This window comes from Arachis ipaensis, chromosome B9, assembly GCF_059453495.1.
Source record: "Arachis ipaensis isolate K30076 ecotype BB chromosome B9, ASM5945349v1, whole genome shotgun sequence".
NCBI lineage: Eukaryota > Viridiplantae > Streptophyta > Magnoliopsida > Fabales > Fabaceae > Arachis > Arachis ipaensis.
The window spans coordinates 154,850,413-154,866,736 of record NC_142444.1 but is presented as its reverse complement, the minus strand read 5'-3'; the positions used below and the strand labels follow the sequence as shown (position 1 = coordinate 154,866,736).

At 35.1% G+C, this 16,324-nt stretch overlaps 3 protein-coding genes across 6 annotated transcripts; 1 reads left to right on the top strand and 2 right to left on the bottom strand.

Annotated features, from left to right (window-relative positions):
• The first annotated feature begins 3,159 nt into the window (after positions 1 to 3,159).
• LOC107618354 (protein ASPARTIC PROTEASE IN GUARD CELL 2) lies at positions 3,160 to 5,712 on the top strand. The gene is made up of 2 exons (XM_016320388.3): positions 3,160 to 4,954; positions 5,318 to 5,712. The coding sequence occupies exon 1, from the start codon at positions 3,432 to 3,434 to the stop codon at positions 4,905 to 4,907; it is 1,476 nt and encodes a 491-aa protein (XP_016175874.1). The 5' UTR covers positions 3,160 to 3,431; the 3' UTR covers positions 4,908 to 4,954; positions 5,318 to 5,712.
• A 704-nt stretch (positions 5,713 to 6,416) lies between these two features.
• LOC110266389 (F-box/kelch-repeat protein At3g23880-like) lies at positions 6,417 to 11,149 on the bottom strand. Of its 4 annotated transcripts, none has more exons than XR_015899062.1 (4): positions 9,022 to 11,149; positions 7,682 to 8,268; positions 7,235 to 7,444; positions 6,417 to 6,777 (listed from the first exon to the last, which is right to left on the bottom strand). XR_015899062.1 is itself a non-coding variant. In XM_088497801.1 (2 exons), exon 1 carries the CDS (start codon positions 11,006 to 11,008, stop codon positions 9,854 to 9,856), a length of 1,155 nt encoding a protein of 384 aa, XP_088353927.1. In that variant the 5' UTR covers positions 11,009 to 11,149; the 3' UTR covers positions 8,233 to 8,371; positions 9,807 to 9,853. The 4 variants fall into 4 exon arrangements, 1 of the variants encoding a protein (XP_088353927.1); XR_015899063.1 differs by having other exon boundaries at positions 7,682 to 8,371; positions 9,176 to 11,149; XR_015899061.1 differs by having other exon boundaries at positions 7,682 to 11,149.
• A 2,319-nt stretch (positions 11,150 to 13,468) lies between these two features.
• LOC107616689 (F-box/kelch-repeat protein At3g23880-like) lies at positions 13,469 to 14,961 on the bottom strand. Its single transcript, XM_016318632.3, has 2 exons — positions 13,662 to 14,961; positions 13,469 to 13,571 (listed from the first exon to the last, which is right to left on the bottom strand). The coding sequence occupies exon 1, from the start codon at positions 14,810 to 14,812 to the stop codon at positions 13,709 to 13,711; it is 1,104 nt and encodes a 367-aa protein (XP_016174118.1). The 5' UTR covers positions 14,813 to 14,961; the 3' UTR covers positions 13,469 to 13,571; positions 13,662 to 13,708.
• Positions 14,962 to 16,324: the final 1,363 nt, after the last annotated feature.

Here is a 16,324-nt window from a genome sequence, read left to right as displayed (position 1 = left end):
TCAGTATATTTATAGTGGTGAGCCAATAACAACCGTTGAAGTAGTTCTACCTTTTAAGGAGGATAACCGTCCCTGTATCTTAGGGAAGTTGGGATATGGCTCCTGAAGTGGGTTGAGAGATTCTAAGGGTAGTTACCTATTTGAATAAGAGTTATCTACCAACTAATCTTCGTCCCCGACTTCTTTAGAGCAAGTCGTGGTAAGAACCGACTTCTTGAGGGAATGTCTATGTAAAATGAGGGTCAATCCTTTAAAATGGGCCTCTCATTTGGACCTAGATTTCAGCGTTCACCAGGATGTGAACAATACTAAAATATATTAAAGATATAAGTTTATTGTGTAGAATTAAGTCTAAATTCACATTTAATTTTATCTGTAGTTTCACTTATTTTATTTTCAACTCAATCCACTGCAGATCAAATTATCAATTTTATTCGAATAAATTAAGTCGAATTGAATACTCATAAATAAGATTAGTATTGTGAATCCTATCTTTTATATATAAATATGATTCAACAGATAAATACGAGGAGACTCAAAAGATAATGTTGTCCAACAACTATTGTATTGTATGTATATGTATATTTGGACATGCATATATAGACAATCATATAATAGCTAGTATAATGTTGTTGGTACATAAATATGGGTAACTGCCATTCACATGAGGCGTGCGTGTCTTTAACAACAACAACATCATCACCAATATTTGCTTCTATCATTAATTCATTAGGTATACTGCCATTGCATATACATGGTGTATGCATCCAAAGGAATTTTCAGAATTCACCAGCTAGAAAACTAGAAAAATACAAACAGGGCAACTTCATAGTTTATAGTAGATATTAAAAGTCTATGATAATAACAATAACAGAAATTGTGACAGTTCAGTAACTAAAAGAAGAAAATAAAAAAATTAAGTGACAGTCCTAAAAAAAATTAATTTTGATAATAAAGTCTAATTGAAATAAATGACATTAATATCCTTAAGAAAATTATCTCTACTAACAAAATACACCAAAGATGAGAAGACACATTTTAAAATTACTCTAAAGATCAACTTTCATCACATGACTTTCTTTTTTCCAAGTTTATTTAGGAAAATACAATATTTCTAACTTTCGAACTTAGTATTTTCATGTTAACTATTTTCTTATTTATTTATGCAAATGAACAAAATTAAAATAAAATTGAAAAAAAAGGGGTCTTGATATTAATTTTTGTTTCAAAGTTGTATATATACCTTTTAAGTAATTGTACAAATGTTTTTATAAAAAATTGAGTCAAATACATAAGATTTTTATTTTTTACCACTTTTGAAAGATATGGAAAAATATTATAGTTTGTCGAATAAAAATGATCTTTAAATGGCCAAAATAATATATTTTTTAAATATTATTTTATCAAAAATTAAAATTTTCAGAGACTAAAAGTATAAATTACTTGTTTAATGTGAGTGGCCAAAGGTGATAAAAGATTCCTATTAGAAAGGCTATGATTATAAAATTAATATTCCCTAATATTCTCACTAAAGATTATCACTTTTGAGTTTTGATATAGCTCCACGCCTTTTCAAGGAACCACAACCACCTATTGTATTAAGATTAGAGGAGATTGTGTGCGTGTGAGAGAAAGAATGGAAAAGGTGGGGGAACTTCACCTTTAGTCAATAAATAATTAAGTTCATTCTTTGAGCAATTCTATCTTACTAATGAGATAAAGAATGAAAATAAATCAGCATATTAGAGAAATTGCATGACAACTTATGATGCATAGAAACTCATATTGACATAGGACACCACGCAGAACACACATAAATTTTAAAATTTTATAAAATATAGAGATATATATACATATAAAATATAAAATATTTTTTAAATAAATTATAATATTATTTTAATATTTTTATTGATATTAAAATATAAATTAATTTTTTTAAATATTTTTTAATGTCTTGTTTTAATTATATATCAAGTATTTAATTTTTTTTGTTTTAATAAATAATAATATGTACTATATCTAAATTTATTTTAAAAATATATGTTAAGAATAAAATTGGACACGCTAACACGTGATAATATTTATGTGTGTCCAAACGTGATCGAAAAAGAACTTTTTATTTTCTATTAAGACACGATTGGGTACAACAGACGTTTGTGTCAAATGAGTATCGATAAGTATAGTGTCCGAAATATGTCCGACACGCAGACACGACAACTCAGCGAATGTCCGCGCTTCATAGATGACAACATATTAAAATGATTTATGATTCATGTGGAATCTACAATTTGGTTCTACTTTCTGAAAATCAATATTGATAGAAAAGTTCGGCAACTTATAATTCATGTTTCTCATTTATATATATACCAAGAAACACCTCCAAAATCCAGACAGCAATATTTTGATAGTCAGTTTCAAATTCATGTAGTGCCAATTCAATTAAAAGTGCAGTAAATTAGATGGAGATAAAAGAGAAGATAAACAAGAAAAGAGGAGTTAATAATGGAAATTTTTTTTTTTGTAATTTATTTGCTGACTATGTCAACAAGTCCATGCTGCTTACCCTTTTCTTCCCCCTTCCTTTTTGGCCTGAAAGGGAAATTTCTTGTTATTTGATCATATCAAGGTCATTAAATAGAATCAGTAATATCATATGTAACAAGGTTGAATCTACTCCCTTTAACTTATTCCCCACAAAAACAGAAGTTTTAATTTTTCTTGCACCTCTCCTAGTACACTAAAATCATAAATTTGATGTTGATAGATCTCCCCTTCTTTCCCTCCAAGATTTTTCCTTAAAGGCATGCCACAAACAAGTAATTTGAAATCTTGTAAAATTCTAGGAGCAGATTATTCTTGATCATTTCTATTATAAACCATATCTAACAAGCCAGAAAGTAAAAGCAACAAACTAGGTAAATGACAAAATCAAAAGTAAACTAAGATGATTTAACAAAATCAATCTCTTGTAAGTGATAACAAAATTGATGTGGCACCCAACTACCTTTCTTTCTTTCTTTCTTTCTTTCCATCCTGCTGGAAATCACCACAACTCCATCAACTACCCTTTGGTGGAAATATTCATATATCCATTCACCAATATCAGGAATATTAACTACACAAAACAGATGTAATATAGTAATAGTGGCCTCTCTACTCAACTCACCCTCTCATATCATACCACGATTTAAAATCATAACAAAATACTAAACTACAAAAACAGAAACTTCCACCAATTCAATTATTTCAACAGTAGAAATCATCAACCTTTTCCCCTCTACAGTCTACACTCTACACTACACATACACCCAAAACCAAACCAAATAAATCCCCTCCCCACCCTCCATTCCACAACACACTTCGCACTCCCAACTGAAAATCCAATTGACTAACACACACAACAACAACAACAACGACAACAGCCATTAATTATGTCACCCACAAAGCTTGCACCTTTGCAGGGCACAATGCTTCTGCTGCTCTTGATCCTTCTAACCACCACCATTACCATTACCGCTTCCACTCCATCATCACCTTCCAACAAGCTCAACCACCCTCATTTCCAGGAGCTCAACGTCAAACAAACAATAGCAGATACCAAACTGAACCCAACCCTAATCCCAAAAACACCCCAAAAACACAACACCACCAAACATGAAGGATCAGCAAAATGGAAGCTCAACCTACTTCACAGAGACAAAGTCACCACCTTTAACGCCACCCAAGATCACCGCACCCGTTTCAATGCACGAATGCAAAGAGACGCCAAAAGGGTCTCCGCCCTCCTCCGCCGTCTCTCCGCCGCAGCCGGAAAAACCAGCAACTACGAAGCAGAGGAGTTCGGGTCGGACGTAGTTTCGGGTATGGAGCAAGGCAGCGGCGAATACTTCGTCAGAATCGGAGTTGGAAGCCCACCGAGGAACCAATACGTTGTCATCGATTCCGGCAGCGACATCGTCTGGGTCCAATGCCAACCCTGCAATCAATGTTACCGTCAATCCGACCCGGTTTTCAACCCGTCAGAGTCTTCTTCTTATTCCGGCGTTTCTTGTGGCTCCAACGTATGCAGCCGCCTGGAGAATGCCGGCTGCCACGAGGGGCGGTGCCGGTACGAGGTTTCCTACGGCGACGGGTCCTACACGAAAGGGACACTTGCCCTTGAGACTCTCACGTTCGGGCGAACCGTGATCCGAAACGTGGCGATCGGGTGCGGGCACAGCAACCAAGGAATGTTTGTTGGGGCTGCTGGGCTTTTGGGCCTTGGTGGTGGGCCCATGTCTTTTGTGGGCCAGCTTGGTGGCCAGACTGGCGGTGCATTTAGTTATTGTTTAGTGAGTCGGGGCATCGGGTCGTCCGGGTCACTTGAATTCGGTCTTGAATCCATGCCCGTGGGTGCTTCATGGGTCTCCCTGATCCATAACCTGCGGGCCCCGAGTTTCTACTATATTGGGCTCTCGGGTCTTGGGGTTGGGGGCATTAAGGTATCCATACCCGAAGATATTTTCAGGTTAACGGAAACAGGGGATGGAGGAGTGGTGATGGACACCGGCACGGCCGTGACTAGGCTGCCGACAGTGGCGTATAATGCATTCCGGGATGCTTTTATCGGGCAAACCACAAACTTGCCTCGGGCATCCGGAGTATCCATTTTTGACACGTGCTATGATTTATACGGGTTTATGTCGGTTCGGGTCCCGACCGTATCGTTTTACTTCTCGGGTGGGCCAATTTTGACCCTGCCAGCTAGGAATTTCTTAATTCCTGTTGATGATGTTGGAACATTCTGCTTTGCATTTGCTCCTTCTCCTTCGGGGCTTTCCATTATAGGTAACATCCAACAAGAAGGGATTGAAATTTCAGTTGATGGAGCTAATGGGTATGTGGGATTTGGACCCAATGTTTGTTGAATAAGCATGTACATGTACACCAACCATCTGAATTTTTGTTAGTCTTAGTAAGTAATGTTACATATTCACTATTGTACTAATATCATATATATTATATTATACTTAGCTATATTGTATTATTGTAATCATATAAGCTCCACTTTTTATTAGGTGCTAAAAGCAATTTTTATTTAGTGTGCAATAGTGTGTAGGAAGGAACATATCTAATATGTTATAATGAGTGGTCAAACATAAACATTGCCAAGGGGCTAACAATGAACATAGTCAAAAGGTCAATTGCACCATTGGGTTTATGTTGTGCATAGTCATAAGGAGGATCCAAGACATAGGAAGAGTTATAAATGATTCAGTCTCTCTCTCAAGACATAACCCTGACACCTTTTTCTTTCTCTTTCCTTTGTATGTGAAAGCTCAAAGCTGCTACAGAAATTGAATGATGAGGGAAGGGGAGCCACCACCACTATTAGGCTCTGCTCTCTACCTTTGTTGGGAGTGTGCATTCATTCATTCAAGTAATGACTTTTACAAAGGCAAAAGCCATTGCTTTTTCCTCTTTAGAGAGAGACCTCAGATTCATGAGAGGGATGAGAGGGGAAAATAAATCACTTTTTACACTCTTTTTTTTTCTTTTATTAAAATGTGGATGATCATTAGCAGGACGACATATACACTTAGATGTCCCACTCACATGTTATCTGATATATGTGGTTAATTAGAGTGGATGAAAATGATGTTTTGATTGCCCATATGGTTTTGAAAGCACCTTTTAGGCCCCACCAAAAGTTAAGACTTTGTTAGTGAAAAATGGTGAAAGAAGAGGAATCAAGAAGCAATGTACCACAACACCCATTCCTTTGGTCAGAGATTACGAATCATGCAGGAATTCGATGTACTAATTACAATTAGGTGAATTATATGATAAAGATGTAAGTTTACAAATTTTTCCTTTAATAGAATAAAAGAGAAATTAATAAAGATAGGACTCACATTTTGAATAATAATAAAATAATAAAAAATAACTATAAAAGGAATTATATTCTCTCTATACTCTATACCAGTACAATCTGTACAGAAGAGTGTCCCAAACAATTATCGTACTCATCCAAAACTGCATTTGACAAAACCATCATTTTACGTATATCACTATTATCATTTTCAAATCTGGTCACAATTTCACAAACCTTGAATGCTTTGATTGTACCAACATGTTAACTCAACTAAACCAATAATTGTTAGACAAACTGTTGGGTTTCTAGACTCAGCATTTTCTTGTACTCTACTTTGAAATGAGATGTATTAAAGTTTACTTTATTGAATAGTTAGTCTTAAAAACATGGGTAAGAGTTAAAACTTAGAAGCCATCACTGATCACTTGTTCCCAATTTTCGGGCTATGACTGTGTTTTCACTTTTAATAAAATTTATTTCAAATTAATGAAAATGTTTAATAATTTTAATTTGTTGTTTAAGAATAAGAATTGGAAGCAATAACATACAGCACAGTCTGCACCTGATCAATAGAATTGTAAAATGTAGCATTTCCATATATATAAATTTAATTAGAATATTTACAGGCAGCTTTGTGCTACACAAATTAGCCAAACTCACCAGTCAACTTGAGCAACACATGTCAGCAGGCACCAACAAAAAAGAAGCCATCCATCCCTTCAGAACTATCTTTAATTCCAAACCTAACCCTCCAAAGGCAAAACTTAACTATAACTATTAACCATTCATGGCGGGAACAAGTAGGCAATAATCTAAGAATCTACACCGAAAAGATATTTCAGAAATCATCCACTGAAAGGCGAGCGTCGGAATTGTCGGCATTGTCTTCGCCAAAAGTGGATGCAACCATTTTCCTCCTCTTCCTGCCAGACATAGTTCCAACAGAATGACAACATCAGCTTATCAATGACACACACACACACTTACTTCTCCCATTATGAAAGCAAGCAACCACACAAATTAAATGGTATGGGAATTTATGAGATCAACTTGCCCTTGGACCACAAGATAACTCATGCTGATACCATTCGGCCCTTGTAGCAGGTTATACTATTAGTCTGTTACTTTTTAGAAGTTAAAAAAGGGAAAATGTTGGCCTAAAAATGTCATCTATCAACTTGTACCATTCTGTTCAAAAAATTTAAAACAGTATTAGAAAGGGAAAATATAAAGGGGAGAAAAATCAGGACTTTTGAAGTTGGCTCTCATATTCACAAACAGCAAAGCCCCACTTTGGTGGCCCTAAATCCAATTATTTCTAATGTATCGCCGTGTTTTGACGCATGAAGCAAAACTTGATAAATAGACCAGTAGAATTACCTGAAGAACCAGTATTCTGTCTTCAACTGTATCTTTTATAGTGAGCCGTGTCACTGTAACAGGACGAATCTGTCCAATTCTATGAGCTCGATCAGTAGCTTGATCTTCATTTGTTGGAATCTACCACGGATCCAAAAGAATAACATGACACACAGCAACCATATTCAAACCAAGATTTCCTGCTTTCAGCGACATCAGCATAACAGTTACCTGGAAGGAATGTCAGTTGTCAGACACCAAAAGGCTATCGGGTTGAATGCACTTGGAACAGTAAATAATTCCCATAATAAAACCAATGCATCAACAGAATGATCAAGAAAGAGGATTAAATTTCACATTACTTCAGCTACCACCAAATAGGTCCTCATACTACTTCCTATCATATTTTTAGATTTGCATAAAACAATTATCAGCTTTGACAATGTCAGGGAAGACAGAAGACCAAACCTTGGAATCAGAATTAAAATCTTTAACAGATCTGTCTCTAGCACTCAGAGACATCATCCCATCAAGTCTCCTGTATTGTATAGGGGATTGTTGCAATGATGCCTCAACTAAGTCCAACATTCTAGTCCAAAAAACTATAGCATTTATTGGTCCTACGGTTGTCAACTGTGAATACTTTCTTCTGTTTCATAATCTTAGCATCTAAGTCGCAATCTTCAATATATGAATCATCAGAAGATGGTGGTGAACCTCTATGGCTTCCAGCAGAATTTAGTAAACCAGAGCTACAACTATTCAGTTTACAATTTGAATGTAGAATCTCAAGGACAGCTTTGATTTTATATGAAGTGTACTAACTCTGCTGCTAGTGAACGAGCAAAATCATGCACTTTTATGGAATTACTACCACCAAGTTCATCAGACAAGCAACTCCTCAACGTAGCCTTGGAGAAAACACCATCTTTTGCAAGTGCTGCTTTACAACCAGGAGCAGAGCATGTATTACCATCACCATTCAAGTAATCTGATACACATTGATAACAGAAGACATGGCCACACATTGTAACAACAGAGTCTTCAGGTGGATCCTATTGAAAAGAAGTACGAATCAACTAAAGCCCTTATCAACAACGTATTGCTATTGGTTACTACTCAGCTATAGGCCCAGAAGACAAACTGAGAAATCAAAACCTAAAAATCAACCAGTGATTAGTAAACAATTAAGTACTTAATCAATAGATCATAGCATCAGAATAAAAAATTGTTTTCTAGAAAACAAATATCCATAAGCAGGGTTACAACTGTAAGCTTCAGGAGATTAAAGCAGAAAAAATTAATTAGATCAGAAATACACTCAATTGAAAGTGATGGTTTTGGACATTATCCTACAGCATCCCGCGTATTTTCTTTTTTCTTATTAAAGCTGGGATGGTAAACATTTGTGTTTTACTGAAAGCTCACAACCAGTCAACCACAGTTCCCCATGGTATAAGATCTAATTTCCATCTAGTCACTCATTTTGTTCCATTTATCCACTTTCTAGACATGTGCTTGGGGCTGTGCTAACCATGCAGTTCCATAATGACATTGACAACATATAAGAAAATCCTAAATCTTGACCAGTGTCCAGTGTGCATGTGTATTTCTCAACAACAGCATAACTTAACATTGAAAGTTTACCTATAAGATACTATATTTTTAACCCAAAATCATTACATATACCATACATAGAGTTAAACTTCCATGTTATAATAAAAGGATATATTCCATCACGTTCTTAGAGCTCATATTAACAACAAAAAAACAACTGTCTGAATACATCATGTTAGAAACTAATTAACCTGCAAGCACAGCATATAGCAAAGGTTGTTTCCGAATTATTTCCCAAGAGGATCAGAAGAATCATTTTTAACAAGACGCGGGTGATCATAAGCTAGTCAAAGAAGCAAAAGCATTGAAAGAATATTTGCATAGGTACAGGTAGTCAAGATTGACCTGAAGCACACTGCAATTGCCAACAAATAAAGGATTGAGGCCCTGCCAACCTTCATCATCTTCAAGGATGGAGAGCCCTTCGCTCAACTTGTGAGTCGCATTTTGTTTTAGAATATTCTTAGATGAGGGCTTTTCTTGGCTTGTTTAGTTTTGGTGGAATTTTGAAAACTTCAACTTTGTATTGTGGAATATAATGGACTTGCTTCCAGTTTGAAACTAGGACTGGGTTCGTTTTCTCTAAGAACATAATGAAAACATGCTTTGGTTACAGGGAAATCTAACAAGTGCATCTGGTGAAGAATGTTTAAGACCTTAGTCTGTGGTTGATAGCATGACATGGTAGCATTATCTTTGATGTTCTAGTAGATTGTCACCTATGTTGTATATACAACTATAAATATATCCAAGTCATACCATTATTTTAAATGTTAACAGCTGAATATATTCACTTGAAACCTAGCAGGTCTCAAAGTCAAGCATGAATTGATGGTGCCTGCTGCACCTTATGCATTAGATTATGCAGTACTGACAGAGATAGCCACTGGGGATAATCATATGGACAAAAAGTAGAGTCACCAAGTTGAGGTAAACAACAAAATAAACTGCATTGATGAATGAGAGTAACACTTACAATAACAGAAAGTCATTAAGCAATAAACATGGACTGATTTTATTTTATCAGTAGTGGAAACTTGGAAGGCCTAAATCGGAGGGCGATACCAAGCTTTCTTGGTAAACATAGCAATTCTGATTATCTGCGTCGACAAAAGTTCGTTGGCCGAAAATTCGATGCGATTTGGGGGCATCATTTGAATTAATAATAACTAATTTGAAAATTCTAGAATCACTGGGACAAAGGGAAACAGCCAGAACGTCATCATTTTCCGCCATGTACATGGCTTTAAGTGAATAAAACATGGGTGGATATACCCGCTCATTACTAAATACGGTGATGAACTTAGTCCAAGACTCTTGAACCCCATACTCCTCCATCACCCACAAAATCCAACCACCATAGTTTTCCTTCAAACAAACACAAAGCCTGTCCCTCAACACACCCACCGCAGGATCATAATGCTCGTCCCTATTATTCATATCAGGCAGAGACAATGGGGCAAAATTCTCGTTGGCTAAGTCAAAGGAAATGATCACCCATTCGAGAAAGTTGCTACGAGCCTGAGCTACCCAATTCAGAGTGCCATACACAAACGTCCCTATCCCCAGCTTGGGGTGGTAAGATGGGGGATCTTGAACGATGGTTGTCCAATAATTCGAACCGAAGGTGTGAATTTTGTGGCCGTATCTCCAACAACCCTCGAGAAACTTGTAATTATCATGCACATGATCATAGCCAAAACCATACATGTCAGCCCGAATTTTCAACCAATCCGATGCCGATCTGGTACAGGGGTTCCACAATCTGATGGATCCCAAGTGAAAACGACCGCTCATCAAGCCGAGGCAGATCAAGCCATTGCAGGAACCCAAGATATGCAGATCACCATCCATCTCGAAGCAGCCATCTTTGGTAAGAAGGGCGGATGGGTTCTTGAATAGAGACTGCACCGACGAAAAGTGGATTTTGCGACTATCTCGAAAGCGATATACCAGTCTTGGATCTGCTCGTGACCGGTGAACGTTTCCGCTGACGAATTCGGGGTTGGAGATTAGTGCATTCCATGATTTGCACACAATCTTCAATTTCACAAGGGTACTCGCCGGGACCCTCACCAGGATCTCCTCGATCACCTCGCCCGGAAGGATGGGTGGCGCCTTCGTTGGAGACAGGGGTTTCGGCCGCTTGTCGGTGGTTCCGAGAAGGTTTCCCCGCATTGTGGAGGAACAAGGGGCGGGGCGGGGCGGCGCGATGAGTAACAGTAACAGTAACAGTAACAGTAGTTAACATGGTGCTTGGATTTGGCATTTTTATAAGTGTAACTTTGGACTGGGTTTGGAATATATTTTCATAGACCCGACTTGATCTCAAAGGATATTTTATGAGGTGAATTTTAGGTTGTTTATCATTTGGTATCTAACTTTTATCTATTTTATTTTTTATTATAAATTTGAATATTTAATAATTATTTAATTTTATATTTTTAAAATTAAATATTAATTTTTAAATTTTTTTATAAATTAGACAAATATTTTTAAATACTATAATTATTATTATTTTATAATTACGCTATATATTTTGCTGTAAAATTAATAAAATATTATGTTTTTTATTTTAATTAATTTTTTATATTATATGACATTATTTTTATTTTAAATAATTTATTTTAAGATAAAATATATTCTTTGTTTCTGAAATTTATCAAAAATTTTAAAAATATTAATAAATTTTATTTTATGTTAATTTTGTCCTAAAAATTTTTGATTTGCTTCAAATATAAAATTTAAGACCAATTCAACCATAATTCATGACAATTATGTTTAATTTGCTTATATTGAAGGTTGTTTTTATTAGTTGTCGCTAAATTGGTTCTAAATTTTTAAAAAATTAGCCACCACCCACTAAAGATATATTTAACACAAATCGAAAACTTTTGGATAAAATTAAAATAAAATAAAATTTAAGAGTATTTTTAAAATTTTTATCAAACTTTAAAAATAAAAAAAGTAAAATTTTGTTATTTTATTATATAAAATTTACAAAATCGTACATACTAATTATATATCGACTCGACTGTATCTAACTTTGTTTATTTCAGATTAATTTAGAATTAGGTTCGGACCTTTAAAATAGACCCTTGTCTCACCCTAAACTACTAAAGTCGGACCCAAGAAGGACCACAAGCCCAATCTATAATAAGACCCAGTTTTGGATAAATAGTTTAATTAAACAATAAATATTTATATTAAAAGTGTTTATTTTTAAAAAAAAATGATAAAAAAAACTTTTTATTATAAGAGAAATCATTATTTTAACTTCTCACAAGCACTTAAATAGCTTTTTAGAAGGTTATAATTTTATTTTAAAAATTGTACAAAACATTAATAAATTTTTCATAAGTTAAAAGTTCAAAAAAGTTATTTATGGACCTATTCAAACTGGCCCTAATTAACTTCCACGCTACTCTAATGCGCTACCCGACCTCCCAGAGGTCGGGCTTGGCAACGTCAACCCAGTGTGGTTTCTTCTATAATGGGTGGATCCAAACCACCACCTACAATCTTTCCTTATTTAGAAGAGAGATCTCAATAAACTACCTGCATAAAAGGAAGCAATAGCCCACTATTAAAGGTAGAACTATTCCAAAAGTGGTTATTGATCCCACATCTACACCTATAAATACACAGATGCACTCAAGTATCTCTAGAACCCAATTCTACGAAAACCTACTTTAAACTCATACTAACGTAAACATCGGAGTCCCTTGCAGGTACCACTCTCATCTCGCTCGAAGACATCGGACACCTACCTCTATTCAGAGAAGACCTCAGACATATCATTTATAAGAGTTTGGACCTCACGTTCACACCTAAATAATCTGTTTCATATAATTCTTGGAAGATTGGCACCGTTGTCGAAAACCTAGAACTCAACCCTTGACAATAGCGGATGAATATCCTGAAAATGAACACACTGCTTCAGAATCAAAACCCCAGAAAGAGGACCAAACTAAATATGATCATGCAATTGTTGTAACCCCCACATCCTGAAGGGAGAGGAGGCATAGACGAGAACAAACACAACCCTAAAGGAAGGAGGATAAGGTCAGGAGTCCATCAACCTGGAGATTCTGAAGACTATGATTTTACAGAGTTCATGGGACTTGTTTGTGGGCACCAAGAGCGATTAGAACAGTTGGAGCACGAACTAGAAAGACAATAGGATATATTAAAGTTTATTTTATTGAATAACTAGTCCTAAAAATATAGATAAGAGTTAGAACTTAAAAGTCATCCCTAAATATTCTCTGAATTTGTTTATGATAATGTAGATTTGTTTCTAGTTTTTGGTTTACCTAAGAAAAAGGGCCATGGTTTTTGGTTCATATTCCAAGTAATACATGATCCCTCCCATGTAGAGACAAAATAAGAAGACGAGTACCATTTGAAAACATAAAACGAAGTAACCCGAAAAATGATGAAAACATGCATCAGAATGTGGCATACATAAATGAGTGGTTTAGCCATGGATAGAGAATTAGTTCCCTTAATTACATTTTTAGTTCCTAATAGTTAGACATGATACAATGGTCAGGTTGTTGCCTTGCTCCCTAAGGCTCGGAGGTTCAAAATCCAAGACACATAATTTATGTCCTCAACCTCATGCATTAGGTCACCCTTGTATATGATAATTGTTAACTCACACGTCATCCTTGTATATGATAATTGTTGCCTCATGCACCTTATGCATTAGATTATGCAGTACTGACAAAGATAGCCACTGGGGATAATCATATGGACAAAAAGTAGAGTCACCAAGTTGAGGTAAACAACAAAATAAACTGCATTGATGAATGAGAGTAACACTTACAATAACAGAAAGTCATTAAGCAATAAACATGGACTGATTTTATTTTATCAGTAGTGGAAACTTGGAAGGCCTAAATGGGAGGGCGAAACCAAGCTTTCATGGTAAACATAGCAATTCTGATGATCTGCGTCGACAAAATTTCGTTGCGATGTGCGGACATCATTTGCTTTAATAATAACTAATTTGAAAAATTGAGAGGAAACAGCCAGAACGTCATCTTTTTCCGTCATGTACATGGCTTTAAATGAATAAAATATGGGTGGATATACGTGCTCATTACTAAATAGAGTCAGCAACTTAGTCCAAGACTCTTGAACCCCATACTCCTCCATCACCCACAAAATCCAACCACCATAGTTTTCCTTCAAACAAACACAAAGCCTGTCCCTCAACACACCCACCGCAGGATCATAATACTCGTCCCTATTATTTATATCAGGCAGAGACAATGGGGCAAAATTCTCGCTGGCTAAGTCAAAGGAAAGGATCACCCATTCGAGAGAGTTGCTACGAGCCTGAGCTGCCCAATTCAGAGTGCCATACACAAACGTCCCTATCCGCAGCTTGGGGTGGTAAGATGGGGGATCTTGAACGATGGTTGTCGAATAATTCGAACCGAAGGTGTGAATTTTGTGGCCGTATCTCCAACAACACTCAAGAAACTTGTAATTATCATGCACATGATCATAGCCAAAACCATACATGTCACCATCTATCGCCCGAATTTTCAACCAATCCGATGCCGATCTGGTACAGGGGTTCCACAATCTGATGGATCCCAAGTGAAAAGGACCGCTTATCAAGCCGAGGCAGATCAAGCCATTGCAGGAACCCAAGATATGCAGATCATCATCCATCTCGAAGCAGCAATCTTTGGTAAGAAGGGCGGATGGGTTCTTGAATAGAGACTGCACCGACGAAAAGTGGATTTTGCATTTACTTCGAGAGCGATATACCAGTCTTGGATCTGCTCTTGACCGGTAAACGTTGTCGCTCGTGAATTCGGGATTGGAGATGAGTGCATTCCATGATTTGCACACAATCTTCAATTTCACAAGGGTACTCGCCGGAACCCTCACCAGGATCTCCTCGATCAGCTCCTCCGGAAGGATGGGTGGCGCCTTCGTTGGAGAGTGGGGTTTCGGCCGCATTGTGGAGGAACAAGGGGCGGGGCGGCGCTATGAGTAACAGTAGTTAATTCGGGGTTTGGATTTGGCATTTTTATAAGCGTAACTTTGGGAACTTTTTCTTTTTAATATTGTATTACTAGAAGTGAAATCCTTCATCATGAACCAAACTATGTGTTGAGCACAACTATGGCCATTTACAAAACGTCAGTGACGTTTTGTGTTTCTTCAATTAAAATAATATTTTTTATTACAAAACGTCAGCGACGTTTTGTTCTTTCATGATTAAAAAATTTTTTTTATCGCAAAACGTCAACGACGTTTTGTGTTACTACCACAACCGTGTAGAACACCAAAATGATCAAATATTTTTGTATTTCACATTAAAATTATTCATATATAAAAATTTTAGCCTAACTTTGGACTGGGTTTGGAACATATTTTCATAGACCCGATTTGATCTCAAAGGAAATTTTATGAGGTGAATTTTACCGTGCTTATCATTTTGGTATCTAACTTTTATCTATTTTATTTTTTATTATAAATTTTGAATATTTAATCATTATTTAATTTTATATTTTTAAAATTAAATATTAATTTTTTTAATAAATTAGACAAATATTCTTAGATACTATAACAATTATTATTTTATAATTACCATATATATTTTACCGTAAAAGTAATAAAATATTGTATTTTTTATTTTAATTAATTTTTTATATTATATGATATTATTTTTATTTTTAAATAATTTATTTTAGGATAAAATATATTCTTTGTCCTTAAAATTTGTCAAAAGTTTTAAAAATATTCATAAACTTTATTTTATTTTAATTTTGTCCTAAAAATTTTTTATTTGTTTCAAATATATCAGTTAAATTTTCAAAAATTTAAGACCAATTCAACAATAATTTATGACAATTATGTTTAATTTGCTTATATTGAAGGTTGTTTTTATTAGTTGTTGTTGAATTGATCCTAAATTTTTAAAAGATTAGCCGCCACTTGCTAGGAATATATTTAATGCAAATCGAAATTTTTTTGGATAAAATTAAAACAAAATAAAATTTAAGAATATTTTTAAAATTTTTGTCAAATTTCAAAAATAAAAAGTATATTTTACTCTTTATTTTAAAATACATTTATTAAATTTAATATATAAAAGTAAAGTTTTGTTATTTTATTATATAAAATTTACAAAATCGTACATACTAATTATATATCGACCCGACTCTATCTAACTCTGTTTATTTTAGATTAATTTTGAATTAGGTTCAGACCTTTAAAATAGATTCTGGTCTCACCCTAGACTACTAGGTTGCATTTGTTTGGACAATAGAGACATGGACAATACATATTTAAAACGTGTTTGGATAGAGAGACATGGACACTAACATAATGTCTCTCGGACACTTTTTTTTTTTTTGTGTCCACTTCTAAACGAAGGACATTGATGGACACGAAAATAGGAAGGTAGATACAGAATTTTTAATGAATTTTTTTTCTTTTTGTCCGTAATTATTTTTCATTATTCTC

What these genes read in the sequence shown, in the direction of transcription:
- LOC107618354 (XM_016320388.3), top strand. Translation starts at nt 3,432, where the DNA reads ATGTCACCCACAAAGCTTGCACCTTTGCAGGGCACAATGCTTCTGCTG.
- LOC110266389 (XM_088497801.1), bottom strand. Translation starts at nt 11,008, where the DNA reads ATGCGGGGAAACCTTCTCGGAACCACCGACAAGCGGCCGAAACCCCTG.
- LOC107616689 (XM_016318632.3), bottom strand. Translation starts at nt 14,812, where the DNA reads ATGCGGCCGAAACCCCACTCTCCAACGAAGGCGCCACCCATCCTTCCG.